The sequence below is a fragment of the Schistocerca gregaria genome, chromosome 4 (assembly GCF_023897955.1).
Source record: "Schistocerca gregaria isolate iqSchGreg1 chromosome 4, iqSchGreg1.2, whole genome shotgun sequence".
Classification (NCBI taxonomy): Eukaryota; Metazoa; Arthropoda; class Insecta; order Orthoptera; family Acrididae; genus Schistocerca; species Schistocerca gregaria.
This window is the reverse complement of record NC_064923.1, coordinates 466,154,914-466,176,362: the sequence shown is the minus strand read 5'-3', so window position 1 is coordinate 466,176,362 and position 21,449 is coordinate 466,154,914. Positions and strand designations below refer to the sequence as shown.

The 21,449-nt window shown below is 40.8% G+C and overlaps 1 protein-coding gene across 1 annotated transcript in view; it reads right to left on the bottom strand.

The window, feature by feature from the left end:
• Positions 1–21,394, bottom strand: part of LOC126266754 (tyrosine-protein phosphatase non-receptor type 23) — a gene marked incomplete in the record, with an annotated part of 145,206 nt that extends 123,812 nt beyond the window's left edge. The window contains 2 exon segments of the mRNA XM_049971269.1: positions 462–664; positions 21,222–21,394. Of these exon segments, the coding sequence (XP_049827226.1) occupies positions 462–664; positions 21,222–21,308 (290 nt within the window).
• Positions 21,395–21,449: the final 55 nt, after the last annotated feature.

The window sequence follows — 21,449 nt, the reverse complement described above, 5'->3', positions numbered from 1 at the left end:
TTGAAGGTTTGTATGTATCCCTGCTGTCAGTTTGCCCTATCTTCTGCATTTAATGTTTCTCATCTGCAACTCAGCTGAAAAAACACCTGCATACAAAAACTTACTTTCTTTTCAGTTCAGGCCATATCATCTACAGGTATATCGTTGTAGAATTTTCTAACACATAAGACACACTTTTCCCCAGATTTTTAAATCTTTGAGTAAAGAAACACAACACAGTCTGAATACAGAAAATGATCTGCTGTCTGCTACTAATTATCTACTGAAACATGAACAATTTTGACAGAACATAAAAGAGTTCTATGAAGGGTGTACGACCAGACTAACAAAAAATCAACTAAGAAATGGTAAAAGCAACAAGAAAGACTACATTAAATTTAGATCTATTTGTTCAGTAATAGTATTTTTCATCAAATTAATTGCTGAAAAAGAATAACAATACAGAGAAAATTCAGACTTACCATGTGAAAGAGACTGCTGCTGCACCATCTTTGGACATAGGGAATCTACTTTGCAAGAAATGAAGTTGACAGTAATATCGTTTTAGTGTTGAAACACCAGAGACATCCTTGACAGCACACACAGCTGCAGCTCTTAGCCCTTCCAATGCGTGTATTTCACCAGAGTATGATTCTGGATCTTCACGATAGAAATCTCTGATGTACTGCAAGACAGAAAGATTAAGTCATGTCACCAATTAACAAAATGAGTCAATTTTAGTTCAACAAGTTAGTGGAACATGCCATTTTATGTCACTGTACACAATCTTCAAAAGATGTGTATCAGAAAATTCTGTTTAATATATCACAGTTTTTGGTGTGATAAATGACAGCTTGCTTTAAATGACAAAAATCAAAGTTAATGCAGATGAGTAGGAAAAACAATCCTGTACAGTATTAGTGACATGCTGTTTGACACATTCATATCAATTAAATATTTAGGTGTAACACAGCAAAGAAACATGAAATGGAACAAGCATGCAAAGTCAGTTGAAGGGAAAATGCTATTGAGTTTAGACAATCCACAATTGTGGCAGAATGCACAATGATTCTACTGTCACCAACATACATCTCTTGTAAGGATTGGGAAAGCAATATGAGAGAAATCAGGGCTCATACAGAAGTATACAGACAGTCATTTTTCCCTTGCTTCATCTGCGAGAAGATCAGAAATGGCATGATTAGCATTGATAAAACATACACCTACCACATGTACAGTATATATGCAGATGTACATGTTCATAACACAATGCACACACAGTTGTGATACAGTAAAGGGAACCATGTTCCACGAACTGTGAACTGAATTCTGAAATAGAAGAGTTGTGATTAAGAAGAAAATTAACATTTGTATAGACAGCTAGACAACACAGGTCAGGATTCAAATTTCTATGCTTCTGAATCTAATATTTGTATATATGACAATATAATGTACTGGCATCTCCCATGAGCCATCATAAAGAATGTTGTTACTGACATGACATTTGTGACTCAAGAAGAAACATATATGTTTTCAAAACTTACAGGAACGACACATCCATTAACTGACAAAAAAAGGATAGCAGACTTGAGACTTTCCTATTATACAATGAGCCATTTAAACAAGGCATTGCCCATAACTTCAGAGTTGAAACAATCTTTTAGGTCATGCATAGCACAGAAAATGAAATGATTTAGTATTTTGGAAGTTACACTTTTTGTTGTACCTTCAGAAATAAAATTCAAGGCAACTGATTTACAGAATTCTACTCTGCTCAAGAACATGTATTATAACACTATGAATGCAGAGGAAAAGAATTTTCCATGCTACGGAGACATCTCTCTGTGTATCCCTAGTTTCTGATGCACACAACTTTTTTCTGTCATAAAAGGAATAAAATATGTGGGAAGATCAAAATTACACAATCTACCACTAAATATAATTTTTTGTTTCTCCCAACACGTCAGACACCACAAGTTTCATCAATTGTAAGTGTACAAGTAAAACAAGCAATGTGTGGCAAAATACTTGCATTTTGCCATAGTTTGAATTAACTCTGTAACAACAGGACATGATACAATCATATTTCTCTACCAACGATCTCCTCACTGCATGGTATTGTTGTGTTCACAGTCTTTATTGCATCAATGGGCACTCTGTTTGCCTGCAGGTCCCTGCGGACACCTCTTACACAAAATGTAAGCACTTACAACAGCAAATCCTGTCTGACATCATCATCTGAATCCAAAGATTTTATACCTTCGAAGTTTTATTCTTTTTGTCTTCTTGGTGGATTAAAACTATGTGCCATATTGGGGCCTGAATACTTCCTTTTAACAATCCGTGCCCAATGAGAGCTGTTCAGTACAGAAAGTATCTTGAGTTTATTTTGGGAGCCACAATCCAGTACTCAGCTTTAATCTGTCCGAGTTCCTCAATAATGCACACACTTGCTGCAAAAAGGAAGATTCAGGAATGTGGCAGAGCACTGTATGAACAGTAAGTATTTAATGCAATTTAGGAAAATCACAGACTTGAATTTATTAGAGGGGACAGCGACCCACTATATGTCTTTTCATCTCCGAGTGAGCAGAGGTCTTACTTGCTACCACAAATTTGCACCTGGCATTGTCAAAGCAAATGTAGGCGAGTAATCACTTCTCTAGCCAAGTGGTCGGCCAGTTCATTCCTTGGGATACCCAAATAATCTGAGTCTCGGAAAAATACAACTAATCAGGCAGCACGATTAAGGTCAGAGAGGTAGTCACGAATAGCAAGTATACAGGGTGACCAGAGTAATAGTGATCAATGGCCTTGAGGCTGCTCACTAAGTCACTGCAAATTAAAACAAAGTCAAGGGAGGCATGTTTGATACAAGTTAGACTCTGTTAATGGTTCTCACCTCTGCCATTAAAACATTACATGTTCCTGGCCGTAAATATTCTTCCTGATCAATGGGAATGTAAAAGCATATCCTGTCCTATCCATGGTTTTAGAGCCATCAGTATAAATGACTGCATCACCCTGACACTTTTGGATAACTGAAAAGAACAGACCCCAAATAGTCATGGGAGCAACATACTTTAGGATTGCAGAATAAATTGATCCTAATTTGTGGCCTAGGTACCAGAAAATGGGGGAAGGGGATGCAGGACAACACAGGAACCTCATTCTCAGGAGGTTAGGTGGAGACCCTGGCAGAGGGCTGTGAGGTGCATTCCATGAAGAATGTGACAAGCTATATGATGAGAAAACTGTCGGATTGTCATGGCGTAAGTGAGCAACAGTTGGTTCTATCGGTGTTGTTGAGGGAAGATTCCCACTTCAGATAGAAGACCATCTACAGTAGTAGTCTGGAAGGTGCCAGTGACTTGTTTAGTGCCGTGATGATCAAGCGAGTCTACCATTTTCAAAGCTGAAGGTATCACCAAGCCATAAACTTGGCAACCATAGTCCAGTTGGGATGATACCAGGGCCCGGTAAATATAGAGAACAGTAACACAATCTGCACCCCAAGAGGTGCAACAAAAGTTTTCTTAAAATCAGATGTGTTTCCAGACTGAATTCTTTTCTTTCCTCAGTTCACATCTCCCAAGTGTGAAATAGCCATATGGGCAGAATCTCCTTTTCTTGAATCCATTCTATTCTTCTCCAAAGAGATTCAGATAATGCAATATTTCCCCTCGCAATGGCTAATAGATCTACCAATCCGTAGCAGGAAGCTATTACCCATGGCCACAGAATCCAAGCAGTCCATGTGCCATGTTCTATGGTACTAGTAGCAGTTTGATGCTGGGAGGAGAGGTATGTTATGTAAATATATTGTACACAGGTGTATAGATCAGACATGGCCCAGATAATGGGCAACAAAAAGTCATAACTCAATTATAAATATTAATAATGATAATCCATTTTTAATTTAAAAAAATGTCAGAGGAAGTATTCTCAGATGTGACCACAATTGTGGCACAATTACAATGCAGTAAAATTTCAATCTTGCTAAACAAATGTTGACACAGTCACTCGGGAATGAGGAAGATGGTACAAAGTCACTTAGATTCTGAAGCACACCAAGTGAGTCACTCAGCACTTAGATGTGGTCTCCATATTGGTTAGGAGTGTTAACTTCTTCAGTTTTTGAGTTATTCATGTTTATTGATATGAGAAATGTATCACTACAATGTTCACAGTGTTTAAATACAATAAATGTACTATGACTTTTCATTTAATAAAAGGCAGCTACCCATATTCCTATCTGAAGCCACACCTTCACTACACTGAAGTATTTACTTTTAAGTAATAATGGAATATTTACTTCATCACATTTGGTGGTGAAATTTTGGAAAACCATATTTAGTAACTCCGCTTTAATGGCACTATCATCGGTAACATTACCATCTCTATCACACAGTAGGAATATCGACTGTGTCTTACCACTGCTGAACTTTACATAAAACGACCAGAATCTCTCTGGATCTTTTGCCATATTTTGAGACAGATTTTCATTGTGGAAACTGTTAAAAGCATCTCGCATTGAAATGCGCACTAAATTTCGAACTTCGCTAATAATGAAGGTTTTGTGTTCTTTTAAATTTGGCGTGCTTTTTTTCTGCAATTGTGTTTTGACCTGTGTACCATAGTGGATCAGTTCCATTTATTACTAATTTATTCAGTACAAAATTCTCTACTGCTGTTGATACTATTTCTTTGAATTTAAGCCACATCTAGTCAATACTTACACTGTTAGTTCGGAAAGAATGGAGGCTACCTCTTACAAAGGTGTCAAGCAAATTTTATTTGCTTTTTAAAATAGGTACATGTTGTGCTTATTTTTAGTAGGTTTGGATGTCATGGCATTCAGTCTCATTAAAACAACCTTGTGCTCAATAATGCGTGTATCACTCACGATGCTCCCTATTTGTTGCTAATAGGTCAAGCATGTTTTTGCTGCCATTTACACTTTGTGTGGGCTCTTGAACTAATTGCTCAAAATAATGTTCAGAGAACGCATTTAGTACAATTTCTGGCAATGTTTTATAACTACCACCAGCTTTGAACATGTATTTCAGTATCACTAACTAGACTGAAGTTACCACCAACTACAACTATATGATAATCCAAGTCGAGGGGTCGGCAAAAGAAAGGAATTATTAATTTATTCAGATTTCCAAGTATAACTTCTATCTACTTTAATCTCACTGCAACATAACCTACTTCTGACAGGTATAAGCACTTCATCACCAACTGTAATTAATCTTTCCATTTCTGAACAGAGTTAGGCCTTTGTAAACATTTGGACTGAACTTATTTCCGATTTTAGCCAACTTTCCGTACCTACAACAATTTGTGCTTCAAAGTTTTCTATTAGTGCCTGGAGCTGTTCTTTCCTGACACCACTACTACTATAATACCTATGGTTCCTAGGTCGACACTTTTACTGTATTTGACCTGCACCCTTTGAGGCTGATGCCCTTTTTGTTCTTTCCTGAGACACTCTAACCTAAAAAAAAAAGAAAAACCACCCAGTCCACTCCAAACAGCCCCCCCCCCCTTTCCATGTAGCTACTTCCTGTGTGTGATCGACTCCTGACCTACCAAGCAGAACTCAATATCCCACCACTCAGTGGCGCAAGTCGAGGGATCTACAGACTACATAGTCACAGAACTGTCTAAGCCCGATTCAGACGCTCCAAATGGATCCGTATCAAAGCGCGGCCTGGCTAACACCCAGCTTAAGGCTTGATTGTCAGTCTCTAGCTGAAATACTCTATGTTCAAGATAAAACCGGTACTTATCCAGCTCAAACAAGACGGCCAATGCCTCACATTCGTAAACAGAATATTTAAGCTTGGCACTGGTTAACCGATGAGGCGCATATGCTAATGGTTGCCTTTAACCCTTAAATTCTTGCAGGAGGACTGCCGAAGTTCCCACATAAAATGAGTCAGTTTGGACAATAAATTTCTTATGAAAATCAGGCACTCCAAGAACCGGAGGATTGGCTATAGCCACATTACTGTGCTCCTGTCGACAATGCTGCAGATATTGAGCTCTGCCTCCATCATGGAAGCAAGATGGTCAGTCTTTACTACTTCAGACAATCACCTAAAACCAGAAATAATCTCTTCTGCTGGAAAGAGAGACACATCATTAGTCCCAATGCAAGCCACCACCTGCAGCTGGCTACATCCTGTGCTCTTCACGGCATCCGCTGACCCTTTCCACAACTGGGATAACTCCCTCCAATACGCACAAAGAGTGCACACTACATTTCTTCCTCTCCTTGGCAGCCATCTCCCTAAGGGCACCCACTAATAGCCTAACATTGGGGCTCCCAACTACCAGCAATCCCACCCTCTGAGAATGTCTGGATCTTGCAGGCCACAAGGCTTCCTCTGAAATAGGACACGTGATCGCATCTGGCTCAGGATCAGCCACAGATAGCGGCTGAATCTGGTTTCTTAGACAAACTGGAACCGCCTGCCACCCCTCGAAATGATCTCCAGTGCCTATTAAGCACACAGCCATGCAAGAAATTTATGAATTAAACTACTAAACACACAGGCTAATGACAAGAAATCACTCCTCTTTGAAACTTGTATATATAAGTCACAAACGCTGTTCTCTCCTCTGGCGCTTCCACAAAAAAAGAGTTGTGGCCTTACTGAGCTTCAGTCAGTTTTGAATGCTGCAGCATATCCCATGTTAACAGCAGGATATCCCATGTAATAGATCATGAATTCACCATATATGCATACAGTATTTCATAAAGGAAACTTCAAGAAACTGTAAACTGAAATAAGATTGAGTGATTGGTTGGATCAGCTCCTGTCTTTTTGAACCATTTACAGGATTCATAACATGGGAGACCATTCCACAAGACCACACAGAGTGGTAAAGCCCCATCATGCTAAAATCAAAGACAGGATTGTTCCTGTTGGAACTGCATATATGGTGAATTCATGATCTATTACATGGGATATCCTGCTGTTAACATCACAATCACCATCAATAACTCATAAAGAACTGCTAATATGTTACATGTAATATCCTCAATGTACCTAACTGTCCCTGAAACATCGTGTACATTTCTATAAAAGCAGTCAAAACATCATTTTGAGCATCTGCTTTACTAAACAACATAGTGAATAGTTACGTCCTGTATCATGTTTCCTAAGTACCAGAGAAAACAGTCTTGTCATTGTTCAGCTCACACTGCAAAATGCTTTATCTTGATGAAGTGTATATGAACTACATTACAGAATATTTTCAATTTGTTTGTAGGTAAGAAACAGAAGTAATTTTGTACCTTCTGCAATACACTGTACTGTGATCTGCTGAGTATACATCTACATGACTGTGAATAAATCTATGACAACCACTTAACAATTCGTGAGCACTTCCTCCCAAGAAGTCAAATGAAATAAATTACTCAAAAAAGTTTTGTGTCAGTTGTGTATCTGTGAACAATCCTGTCGAAAGAACATCCACAACTGAGCATTATAGCAGAGGTTGAAAAATGAGTGTTCATAGGCAGCACACTATGCCTAGTATATGCGGCACTCGGGGACCACAGCACAGCTACGACACCTGAGGATGGGCTTATAACAGTCCAAAACTGGTCGTGTGAAAATAAAGTAATTTACAACTGAAGTGGTATTTTCAACCTTTGCTGTGTATCTGTCAAAAGAATGGTGTAAAGAATGTAGTAGAGTGGAGAGGTCCAGAATAGTTCTGAGAGTTAAAAATAATTACAGGAAATATAAAAGGGACACAAAATTGGTATGGCATGTGCATCAGATGCAGATGGAGGCCTCTCAAGGCACATATGCATTGAGAGCCATTACTCATCTACCCAACCCTCAGCCACCACAAGATTTCCAGAAAGTGTTTAACGTGGTGCCCCAATGCACGAAGTACTCGCATATAGAATAGGTTCCCTGGTATGTGAGTGGCTTGGAGACTTCTTCAGCAATATATCCCAGTACGTTGTTCTTGCCCAAGTGTGATAGGACTGCTATTATTATCTACATAAATAAATGGTCTAAAAACAAAGATGCTGTTGCTACCCAAACGAAAGCGTTGGTATGTTGATTTTTTTCTTGTCTCTATCAACATACCAAAGCTTTTGTTTGGTAAGTTACAGCATCTTTGTTTTTAGATATATTTTTCCCAAGTGGAATGTTTCCCTCTATTATATAAATAAATGGTCTGACGCACAGGGTGAACAGCAGTTTGTGGCATGGCTGGCTGCTGTTGACTCAGTGATCTTTGGGTGACCAAACAACATCAGCCCCTCAATCTAAGAGTGGTGCATCCAGAAGTAGAAATATCCACCGACATTTTCTGATCTAGTCAGGAGATTCATAACAGTAAAAGTAAGAAGAATAATATCTAATGCACATCTATTGTACCATCAATAACAAAAGCAAGATGACGGAAATATATATGTCAGCAGGTGGGCATCCCCAGCGGCTCTGCATGCAACAGCAAATGTCCCACTAACAGCTGTCAAAACCCTGATCATTTTACAGTGAAGAACACCCACTATTCAATAGTGTGTGACACCTAGACCAGAATACTGGGTGCAGCAGAAAGGAGGCAAACCAGATCTAAAAGCAAATCAAACAGAGTAAAAAAAGGATAGAAGAGTAGCTTGGTCAAGGAGAAAGGGTCAGGGAACCCCCTGCCCTAGCATACAACAGGAGACCCCACCATGGCTCAGCTCCAAAGCTAGAATAAAATGTTATCCTGAGAATAAAAATCATTTTCACAGAGAAAACAGAACTAAATGAACCATCCATGACTCATCCACCAATATTAGAGGCAATGAGTCCGGACGTCCACACTTAGCATGGTAGGTCAAGAGAAGAAGGCATTCCTCAAAGATACTAGCTACTGTGCATAAGGCTCCACAATCACAATGTTGGGATGGCTCATTGTCCAAAATAAATCTGAGTTAACCTGATAAAAGATGCAGAGATCACATATGACTGAATTCCCTCCAGGAGAAGGAGAAAGAAGAGCACCATTCTGCAGTAGTCTCCTTGATTGTGACGAGTTTATAGGACGGGGCAATAGCTCACCAGATGTCATTTCATTTACAAGTGGGCAGAGATCTTGTACGCAACCACAAATCCTCACCTGGGGACAGCAAAGCGAATAGGGAGTGAATAAGAACTCAAATGGTTGGCCAGTCCATTCCCCAGGGTACACGCATGACTTGGGTTCCAGAAAAAGACAACTGAGCAGACAGCACAATGAATTCTTCAAATTGTTACTTCTTCAGTAAAAAGGTAGTTAGATTCAAGAGATGATGATGGCTTATTAAAGTGGGTCACAAGGTGGTCTGCAAGAACTGATAAATCGGTACAAAGGCTACCTTGTAGGACAAGACCTTGAACAACTGATGATCATTGGAAGTCCATAAGACAACAGAGCCTGGTTCGCACCTGAGATGAAGAGGCATTCATCCCCAGGGAGGGGAGTGAGTGCTCCCAGCATTCCTTCTTACTGCATTTGATAAGATAGCAATCAATCATTAGCACGAAGTCACTTAAAAGTGGTAAGGTTGGTTATCGGCTCAGAATCCGACGGAGTGAGAGGATATGATGCCTCCAGTGCACCTTGTCCCGATTCTTATTCTTCCTCCTATTTTCCTTCATAGCCCTTGGTGGCCTAGATGAGTTAAAGGAGCTATCCACAGTGAGTGGGGGTCCAGATGAAGAGCAGACAGCCCTGGGACTCGCAGGCCATGGCTCCTTCAGGCACTGTTTGGTGTCGGGCCTCTGGTCCATGGGTTTGCTGGGAAGTGGGATTCCTGTCTCTGGTAGATGCTGAAGGAGAATGCTTCCCTGGCCAGTTGCGGGAAATGGTACCCGAAGAACGTACTGGAGACGAGAGTGGCGGGAGATCTGGTTTGGGGAAGATAAAGGTAGAGGGCATGGGGTGATGGCTGTGATGTTAGCATGATTGATCGTCATATCCACAGATGGTCAATAGATTGGTATGCCTGGATCTTCTGTTCCTTCTTGAAAACTAGGCAAACTGGCGAATATGTAGGGTGATGTTTCGTGCAGTTGACACACAAAGGCGGATGTTTACTAGGACTACTTTCATAGTGTGGCCATCCGCAGTTGCCACATTTTGAGTCCACCATGCAGAGGGATGACTTAAGAGCAAAGCATAAGCATCTAAAGCACTTCATAAGGTCATGGGACATACAGTTTCACATCACATCTACACATAATGATCTTAACTTTCTTCATGAAGACAGTTCCTTCAAAGGCTACAATAAAGGCCCCTGCACATGCATGATTATCCTTGGGTCTTTTTGTACATGTCTGATAAAATGTACACCTCAGTGTTGGAGATTAGCTGGAGCTCCTCATCTGTATGGAGTGTATGGTTTCATTGCAGCACAGGATCCCCATCATTTTGACAAGATACCAAGTATTGGGTAAAGTGTTTCACTCCCGGACATCTGGCTTGCTCATCTTTCCAGGGCACAGGCAGGTGAAGAAACTGCAGGGCCTTGCACACACCAGCAGAAGGAAGTTTACTTTGTTTCATGTGCGAGTCTTCTGCCATAGTACTACCCACTTGCGCTTTCCTGGTCAGTTAACCGTTGCCTGGAGACCCCATACCCCAGTCATGACAGGCACATATCCCTTGGCTTGTGTGGGCTATCTCCAGCTCAAGCACCAACTGTGCAGTCCCTATGTGGTCAGAGGACTACCATGCAGGTACCTGACAATCCCGCCTCCCCCCACTGCAATGGAGTGGCTATCATGCTCGGTTCTGAGCATAGTATCTTTGTGAGAAGGAAGAATGCAAAGAGAGAGAGGCACAAAAGATGAAATACATGTTACACTGGGTGACCTCCCCTACACAATCTGCACTTCTGCAAAATTTGGAAAAGGAATAGCAAATCAAACCCAACAAGGTGACTGACCATATGACAAGTTGTAGAATGGCCGAACGGAAGAAAATGAGTGTCCAAAATTACAAACCAGATCCAAGTGCTATCAGCATGTAGGAGACCATCCAATGGAAAGGCAGAGAGGAATAAGGAATAGAAGAAGGATAGACTTGCAGCACAAAATGGGCCCCATAGTGAGCAAGCACATACTCCCAAAAGAGAAGTCATCACCTAGTGATGGGGGGCAGGTGGGGGGGGGGGGGGGGGGCAGTTTTTTGGAGGGAGCAGAATCCCATCATGCACTGCTCAGATTCCAATTTATTACAAGTCTCATATGTATTCTTAAATCTGTGCTTGGTGCCCCTTTACCAATAATAACTGTGTGGTCAGTTCCCTGGCTAAGTAGTTAGCTCATTCTCCAGGAAGTCCATATGGCTCAGAAACCAGAGGAAAACAGCTGAGATCATACAGAGGTTAATGGATAATGACACTATGGTGTCATCAGGATAGCATCTGGTGGCAACAATTTCCAGTTGAGTCATGAAGAGCCTACAGGCCAATATATCCAAGCACTCTGATGAGTATAAAGAAAACGCCACCATTCAACATCGAGCCACGAAAAATGTCATTATCTTGAGATTGTAGGAACCTGAGAGATTATCAAGATGATAAAGTTGAAAATAAAAACCAGTAAAGCACCTTTGAAAACCTGGTGACACAGAAACAAAACAAGACCATGGGAAGTGGTTGCTGTCACAGAGATTGTCATGCACATGTCATTGTATTGGCCATAACAAATATAGAAGAGCAAGTGGTCAATGGCTGAGAATTTGTCTTGAGCTGCACTAAAATGGGTAGATCACTGAGATAACATAGTCAGTAGACTTCATCTAAATAGTAATTGTTCTAGACCCTTAACACACTGCTTAAGGTTCCTCCTCAAGGGATGGCACAAATTGAAATCCTCAAGCAGGTAAAGGATAGAAGGTTTAGGGTGGGGTTTGCTAGATCATTTTAGGATACATTATTTCCCTATCAGCTGATAGATAGGTGAATTTTACGGATACTCATCCTAGTGGGTCAACTGAAGACATATAGCAATCACATCTAACGTTATGTGAAGAGGAACTCAACCACGGTGAACATCTCTGTGAACACTGTCTTGGGGCTGGCATAGTTTCTGCAGTAGGGTTGGTAATGTGTAAAAGTAGGATACTGATTGGAAAAAGACCAGTGTTTCTTGTAGGGCTATGCAGACTGCTGAGCAGAAAAACAATAACAGTTGCAGTTGAGAAAAGCATAAGTAATACCCATTACAGTTCCACTGAATGAATGTTCTGGGGTGGATGTGGAGGGACTGGAGTGGTAAGCCACAGCCAAGAGCCACCATTTCTCACTGTTTGGGATTGTATGATATCTGAACAGGCATTCCGAGCCAGGTGCAGAAGGAGTGTCTTGGGTCACAGAAATCAACTGCATTTTCTATTTTTTCCCATGGCTTTTGATAGTATCAAGTTCTGTACTTTTTTTATCTGTAACAAGATCCGATATGGAGGGACAACAGGCAGTCATGCGATCCACAGCCTGTGGCTCCTCAGCAGCTGTCTGGTGTTCAGTCATAGACCAGTAGATTTCTCGAAAGGGTGAGCTGCCATGAGGCACCAAAGGAAGATGTGGCTTCTTTGGTTGAGGACAGGGGGGAGGGGGGGGGACTGGGATCCTTTGTGTCAATGAAGATGGGATCAAAGAGCAAGTTGTCCACACATTAACGTGGAGGGGATTGGAGGGAGGGGGGTTGGGGGGGCGAGGGGAGGGTGGTACAGTCCCGGTGAGTCAGATGTCCAATATCTGCTCATTTTTACAAATAGGGCACACTGGTGAGTGTGAGGGTTAGACCCTAACACAGAACAGAGGGTGTTCACTTAGCGTCACAGTTATCTCAGGTGGATTTATGAGTACACTGAGACACATGGCCAAAGCTAAGGCACTTAAAACATCACACAGGTAATAAAGCTTGACAAAGTAACTGTGGACCAAAATATTTACTTTCTCCTTGAGTGTGGTCCCCACAAATGCTGCTATGATGAGTGCCATGGCTACATGGCTGTCTTTTGTACTTTTCTGAATGTGATGAGCAAAATGTATCCCCCAGCGTTCCACGTCCATTCATAATTACTCATCTAGTTCTAGGGCTAAGTAAAATTGGAAAATAATAACCTGAGTCATTGTACAGCTTCTGGATGAGGGAAAAGAGGTTACTTTAGCTGGAACACCACAGAGAGGTAAAAGAAAGTGAAGTTTGTGACTGAGCAGGATCTGTTGCCTTAATCAGGAAAAAGCCACTATTTTCCAATGTACCACTCCCCAAATGCCTCCTCAAGCTGTTCTGTGAAGAAGTGGGGTTCAGTTGTTAAGAAGGTATCACTATTTATTCTAGTACAAACCAGGCATTACAGGAAATATTGTTCTCCATTTCAACAAAGCTATCCCTTTTTCCTCAGAGTGTCCAAGGGCAGAATTTTTATTACTGTACCTGTTTGAGGAGAATGTTTAGGTCTCATGGCCATCACTTGGGAACAGTTTAATCCATCTCATGGTGGTTATCTGCCTTAGTGCCACACAATGTGACTGAGGAATCTGTCCAAGGGTGCTATCCAGCACCAACAGCAACTTGGTGTTATGGATGTTGCTAGTGGTGCTGGTGCCCTGAAGAAGATAATCACATATTCCATGGCTCATGTTAATGTGTCAGGATTGGCCAGGAGGGGAAAGCAGCAGGCACCCACTGAGGTGAAAAATCAAACATATTTTAACTGAATGACTGTTTAATGCCATAAAATCGAAGACGTGCAGTTTGGTAGTGTTACCTCGTCAGCAACATGTGATTTTAGCTGCTGATGGTTCAACACGTGAGTTTCAAAGCGGTTATGTCCAGTTCTGGGCAACATGACTGAGGCGCTGCAACTAGCTGGCAGGCAAAAGGCACTGACAAACATCAAGTGAAAAATAAAAATCAAATTTTTATACTAATCCGTTCAGTAACGGCCTCCACTGTACACTTATGTGGAGAGGTGACAGCTCAGACCCCAGCAATCATTCCTTGCTCTGCCAGTGAGTTACAACTGTGGAGCTACACAGTGACATCCCTCCCTCCTCTCTACACAGTGGCCTGGCTGTCATGATAGAACAAGTGACTCACCAACAGCTAGGTGCCAGCATGGGGGCTCACACACGTAGGTACCAGCTTACCGTAATGGGTGCTCTTCTCTGCACACCTGACACTTTGGAAGAATTTGGAAGAAAATGGAGGTCCAATAATGATCGGGACAATGAATAAGTTACAGAAAAGTGTGAAAGAGATAAAAGGAAACAGGAATTAATCAAAGATGGACCTGGGTAGAAGCGAGTTAGACATCAAGGAAACTGGTAATTAAAATGCAGGTGAGAGATTAGGATAAGTAGAAGCAAGAGCTGTAGTACAGAAAAAGTAGTAGTACTGCAGTGGCTCAGGACCCCATGTTCATCATGTGTGGACTCCCCTGAAAGATCTGTGAAGCACTTTTCAAAACAGTGCATCTTTAAACATCTGTGATATCAAAATCTAACTAATTAATGGAAAATCTCATATAAAGATGTGAAACAAATACTAACAAAGAGATAGAGGGGCTGGCCAGTACTTACCTCAGCTCAGTACAGCCGATAGAAACACAAAAAACATCCGAAAATTTAAGTTCCTAGCTTTCGGAGTAAATGTTCCTTCATCAGGGAGGAGAGAGGGGAAAGAAAGGAAAGAAGGGAAAGTGGATTTAGTTACTCAACACCCAGGTTATGAAGCAACAGGGAAAGGAAAACAGGGAAGTTAGCAAGGATGGAGTCATGGTTGTCAGAGGGAAGCCAAAGATATCAAAATCCTCTGCCTGATAACATTCAATACCACATTGTTGTACATCAGTGTTGCTGCACATGTTTGGCTCCTCCTTGTCATGTTGACCACAAGATGGTAGACACATTATTGTTCAAGCCTGTCCCATTCTCCGACAACAACCCTCCTGAGGTTGTCATCCATAGGAGGAGAGTCCTTTGGATGACACATTACAAGTTTCAATTGATCTCAAGCATGTTCAGATTCATATCAGTAGATACCACAGATAACTCGATTCATTTGATTCCTGAATCCGGATGAAGGCTTTTTATAAGCTGGGCACAGTGTGCTCTTGCATTATCTTGAAAGATGAACCCACTGCTACAATGCTGGATAAAGAATTCCCATACTGCAAAACCCTCTGATTACCCTGAAAAGTGATGACAAATATCACACCTAAGAACATGATACCGGACAAAAACAAGACTATCCACCTCCCTGCTAAACCCACCAGACCGTGTTTCTTGCTGCTTTTATACTCGTCTACAGTGGACATTAAGTACCAGAGAAGAGCTGCAATGATCCATGAAGAGAACCTGATATCACTGATCTATACACCATTCCAGGTTTTCCATAGGCAATCTTTTTCGCATACTATGGTGATGGTAATGTTGCTTGTAACGGATACCTAGAGAATAAATTGCCTTACTGCAGATAATTGGATATGGTATGAGTTAATGCTGCATATACAGTTAACTCTAAACAGGCAACACACAATTCTGTTGTTTTCTCCTCAGGGTATTTCTGCACTATAATCTGTAAACAGATCATCTGCTGATCTTCTTGAAACACTGCAATGCGTATCTTCAATGTTTGCATCTAATGGAGTCAGTTGAATGTTCAAATTATATCCTTTGGTGTACCCACATTCAGCAGATAACTTCAGATGCTGATAATCCTTCTTGCAGTAAAATGACAATTTGTGCATGGCCTAATTTCAAATGACCCGTTCCAGCACATTGACAAGCTACACAGTGTATACAAGGTGAATTGTCCCATTCACAATAAAAGACCCATCATACACTGAATTGCATTGAGGATGGAGATTACCTTTAACTTCAGTACATGGTGAAAAGAGTATTGTGAAGGTGACAACATGCAATTGTGCTGATAATTTTACAAGTTACAACATTATATGGACAATTACACTACAGTTTATTCATTTTGCCATACAGACATAGTAAGGTAAACAAAAACATCATTAGTAGAAGTTTATAGGCTTTTTATTATGAACTGGCAATACTGATGCTCCTCGTCTGACAAAGCCTGGAGCTCGAATATCGAAAAGTTCATATTACCGTTACGTGAAAATACATGTTTGTCCCTAAGAGCCAATCACCAGGTGTTGCACTGTTTGTGCAGACTTCTCAAAGATGAAAAGAACAAGCTGCTTTCCTAAATGATTCACAAGTACACAATTTGACACTCCTACAGATGATCATGTGAAACATGCTGTGCATTCAAATAACAGCTAGTAGTATAAGACTTCAAGATGATACACACTTTTGCTGACCAACCACACGAGTGGTTGCTTCCCTCTACTTAGATTTGAGTGGTTGCTTCCCTCTACTTAGATTTCCTAAAAGCATTCAAAACTTTACTGCACTGTCAACTGACAAACAAGAAATGGTCATACAAATAATCTCACAAATATGTTTGGCCTGCAAAATTTGAGTGAAGCAATATACTAATGCTATAATGGATTGTAACATTAAAAAGAAATGAAAGTATGATAATGTCAGGTCTGATTGAAGGAAGCATAACAGAACTGCTAATGTTCTCTTTATACATAAATGATTTAACAGATATGGTCACATGCATCCTCTCATTGCACTTGTAGGCAACACTGATTGTCTACAGGAAAGTATGAGCTGGATGACCAAAGGAATTGTAAAACACTTTAAACAATATTTCCACACGGCCATTACCCTTAAATATGGATAAATGGAAGATAACGTCCATAACAAAGAGAAACATCCCAATAGTAATTGATGACACGACCACTGTAAAATCACTGGTGCATGCTGTACTGTGTTAAATATGTAGCTATAGTACATATGGTTGTGCACCTGTGAACAAAACCACTTATGACACGGTTTTGCAACAGATTTTAAATTACTACCCAGCACTTGAGTTCTTTCCAAGTAGGCATGACAAGAGACATTGAACAAATTCATTGATATGCAGGTAGTGACTTAACACAACACACAGTTCATACTAAAGTATAACAAAGATGTCGTGAGAACTTTAACGGGTATCTCTAGAACAAAGGCACAATGGTTATCGTGAAAGCCTGTAGGGCTAATTTTGACAATTGGTATTAGAGGAAGACTTTGGAATACTTCAATTCATTTCCATCCTTCAAGTTTCTTCCATCGGTATCATGAGAATATGGCATGTACCAAGGTGCACATAAATTCATTTCCTCACTCCACTGGTGAAAGGAATAGGAAATTGAGAGGCTAATACTGGGATTATTTACTTTCCACAATGCACTGTGAAACAGATTGCAGAGTATATACACTGTCCAGTCACATTAATGTGACAACCTGTCAAACCTTTTGTAGTGCAAACCACTGCGAGACATGGAAGAAGGAGGGCAATGAGGTCCTGGAAAGTACTGACAGGGATGTGGAGTCATACTGGCTCCAGTGATGTGGCCAGCTGCACTAGCTCTCTTGGCTGAGAACCCATGACGTAAACAGCCTGATCAATATGGTCCCATAGAGTCTTGATTAGGTTTAAATACCTGGCGTTTGGTGGTAAGGGCACAAATGGCTGTGAGCACTATGCGAGGTCATCAGTCGCCTAGAACTTAGAACTAATTAAACCTAACTAACCTAAGGACATCACACACACCCATGCCCAAGGCAGGATTCGAACCTGCGACCGTAGTGGTCGCTCGGCTCCAGACTGTAGCGCCTAGAACCGCACAGCCACTCTGGCTGGCCAGTAAACACATCCTAGTGCTCTTCAAACTGTGCACATTTACTGCAAACTGTGAGACATGACGCTTTGTCCTGCTGGTAGATGCCACTGTGCTGAGCATAAACAAACTGCATGTAGGGGTGGATGTGGTCCCTAAGGATAGATGCATACATGTGATGATCTACTATGCCTTCCAGTATGGCAAGATCACACAGGTAATGCCACAAAAACATTCCCCACACCAGAATGTTCCCTACTCTAGCCTGGATCCATCTGATGATTGTTGCAAGGTGTTTGCTTTGAGACGTTTCAGGCCGATGGAGCATGAAATGTGATTCATCTGAAAAGGCTACCTGTCACCATTCAGTGGACATCCAGTTATGGTATTGGTGTGCAAATTCCAGCCTGCATCGCCAATGAACAGCAGTCAGAATGGGTGTATGAACCACACACCTAAAGTGGAGGCCCATATGCAGCAATATTTGCTGAACGGTCATTGAGGAGACACTGTTGGTAGCTCCTTGGTTCATCTGGAAGGTCAGTTGCTCAACAGTTCCACGTCTGTTCACCCATACAGATATCTGCAGCTGTTGTTCACCCGTAATCCATGGCCCATGGTTCATCACAACCCGGTTCTGGATACACCATTTTGCCATGCACGCTATATTTCAACCACAATGGCATTCAAACAGTTTACAAACTTAGCTGTTTTGGAAATGCTTCCACACTTGTCCAATGATCATGACATTAGGGAACTCTGATAAATTAATTCTTTTCTGCATTACGACAATGATTACACTGTTTTCACATCCCCAAGACATGCCTTAGAAAAACTCCTATACTGCTATTGCTGCCACCTGCTCTCTGTGATTGGTTATATTATGATTATGTCAGACATAGGCAGTGGTCACGTAAATGTGAATGTAGACACAGTCAACCAATGCCCACCCAAGACTAAAATTTCATTATTCTTTGGCTCTGTCAACTACAGTATTGTGGTAATATGGAATAATACTAAAGCTAAAAGTCTAAAACCAGCATTTCAAGACTCTGAAACCACAACATGTTGCATGAAGCATGCTATTTGAGGAGCCACCTTACGAGTGTGAAGATTCTTGAACTTGTGGTCTCATGTTGGCACTACTGTCCTTTGAATGTCACACCACAGGCACATCAGACAGATGATTTCCCAATCCTTATCTGAGCAGGTCACCATTCTGCTTGTTGTGAATAATAAGATTCTGAATTTAGCTATGTTACTGGGATTAGACACTAGCATTCTCACTGTGGTTGGTTTACTTGTCATTAGTTGCCTTAAAAGTCGTATTCTAGCCTATTTCACCTGTCATGCCCTGCGTAACTAGTTCTGCTGGAGGAGCAAAATTGGCCTTCTGGTGGTGTCTACCGCATTCTTGCACCAGGCCCACAGTCTGCTCACAACAGAATATGTAAATGAATAATATGTTTAGGATGAGCAGCAGACTGTGACGGTTTGCTGATGGTGATGTAGCGTACTGGACAGTGTTGTACTTGACTGACTGCAGGAAGATACAACATGACTGGGGTGGAATTTGGTGTGATGAATGGTAACTTGCTCTAAATGTGAAAAATGTAACACTACTCAGTAAGTTTAGAGAACAAATATTTGCAACAGAATGAAGAATGATCCTGCCACTGCCAACATTCCGGCTAAGAATCACAGACAAGTCTTTGCCCTCCATATGTGAGTGGGAAAGAAAAGGCACTGACTGGCAATGGTACAAGGTACCCTCTGCCATGCACCATACAGTGACTTGTGGAATATGTACATCAATGGAGGTCTTACCTCCTACCTTGGAAGGACCTGTGTCATGCTAATAACAGTCTGAGTCAGTTAAAGGATGGCATCATTACCATCATCACATCCTCGTCAAGTGAGCAACTGAGATGCCTGAGCCCCAGAAAGTATCTTTTCTCATTCCTTAGGCCTACGTTTACATCTTACAGTAATGTACCTGCTACTAAGTTTTGGGATAAATCTAAGTTCTTTCTGTTTCCAGTGCTGAATTAAGAGTGGCACTACTGATGTCTGCTGTCTTTGAGCTTGAAAAACTCAAACCTTGTTGGATAATGTCAGCTGCATAAAGCTAGACTGAAAGCTAACAGTATGGCCACACTATACATGTGCATAAATGAGAACAGTGAAACTCCACCAAAAGGTGACACCTCTGTTTTTACCAAATTGTTCTTGGTACTGTCTAAATTTTTGCAGAGGTGTTTTAATACTAACCTACCAAATATGAAAATAAGTGTCTGTACATCGTAATAAGATCATACTTTATCTGACTCCTCTTGTTATTACGATACAGATCCCTCTGAGGTATGACATAAGACATCCAATTATATGTTTATGTCTGAGAACATATTTGTTTAAGCAAGTATCGAACCCGTGTTATCGATAAATTGAAGAATATTATACAACCTATCAGCTTTGACCAATGAGGCTATTAACCGGAATGGCAACTATGAAATCATGCAACCAAAAAGTTTTTAACTATCACTATATCTCCAACCCAGAAGGAATATGAGTCTCTTGGTTGGCAATATCTTGTTATTGAGGCCTACCAAGTTAATAGAAACTTGAAAATATTCGACCACAGCAACTGTCACTGCGGGGGTGCAGTCTGTGATTGCACTGAAAGTGATTACTGATTGTTACATCTTACAGTACTAACATGAAGTAAAAATTATTTTCATCACAGTAAGCTTATTAATTGTGATCCGACAGCTAGAATGTATCTTGTCTACAGAAAGAACCAACCGACTTTATTTTCAATCATAGGCTTACTACAGTAGCACCATCTCTATGCATCTGTAGGAACTTTTTCCATTCCAGAATCTTTCTACTTGGGTTTTGATTAAGTGTGTTGGATGGTCACACACTATATACCATACCTCTTTTCTTTTAAGAACACCTTTGTTTTCTGCTATAATATTGGGAGCCTGTTTGTACAGTGAGCAAATTTATGTTCAATGTAACTGGCAACATGTTTGGCTGCAATTTTATGGAGAAATGTGACACTAGTTATTAAACATATTACTATGAAAATATATGAAAAGTTCATTAAAAACAATCGTAACAGTTTTCTGTAATAAGTCTGTGTTTCCTGATACCGAAGGAAATAGGCTTATTAAACAAAGAAGTTCATTTAATATTGCTTTTGTGTGTCAATATCTCAATAAACGGATAAACTACGTCATGCGCCATATCACTTTAATAAAATAAACTATGAAACAGTGTATTCTAATTTAATGTCATCGATACGCGTTATCATCAACAACAGTAGTGTGCACACTATTTCATGTACAATAACAAGAGCAAATAGTTGTGCTCAAGTCACTGACGACTAAATCACGTGAACATGAATCTTGTTCTTAAATTCAATGTAAAACTCAAGCTGGAATTACGAAACGCATTGTGGCAAAAATTACCTGTTTCAGTTTAGGACCAAATGAAGTAGGTTCTGGGCTTGATTTTAGGTCAAAACTCATCATCGGTAGGCGTGGCACAGCCTCCATTTCGAAATATTTCACAGGTATCAGTCTTCTTAACAATCACAACAAATTCATACTACTCAAAACTCGTAATGTCAACCTTACTTCTTGAACTCCACTGCAGATTGCGCACTCTCCACCGTTTCGTTAATGTTTTCACGGAGG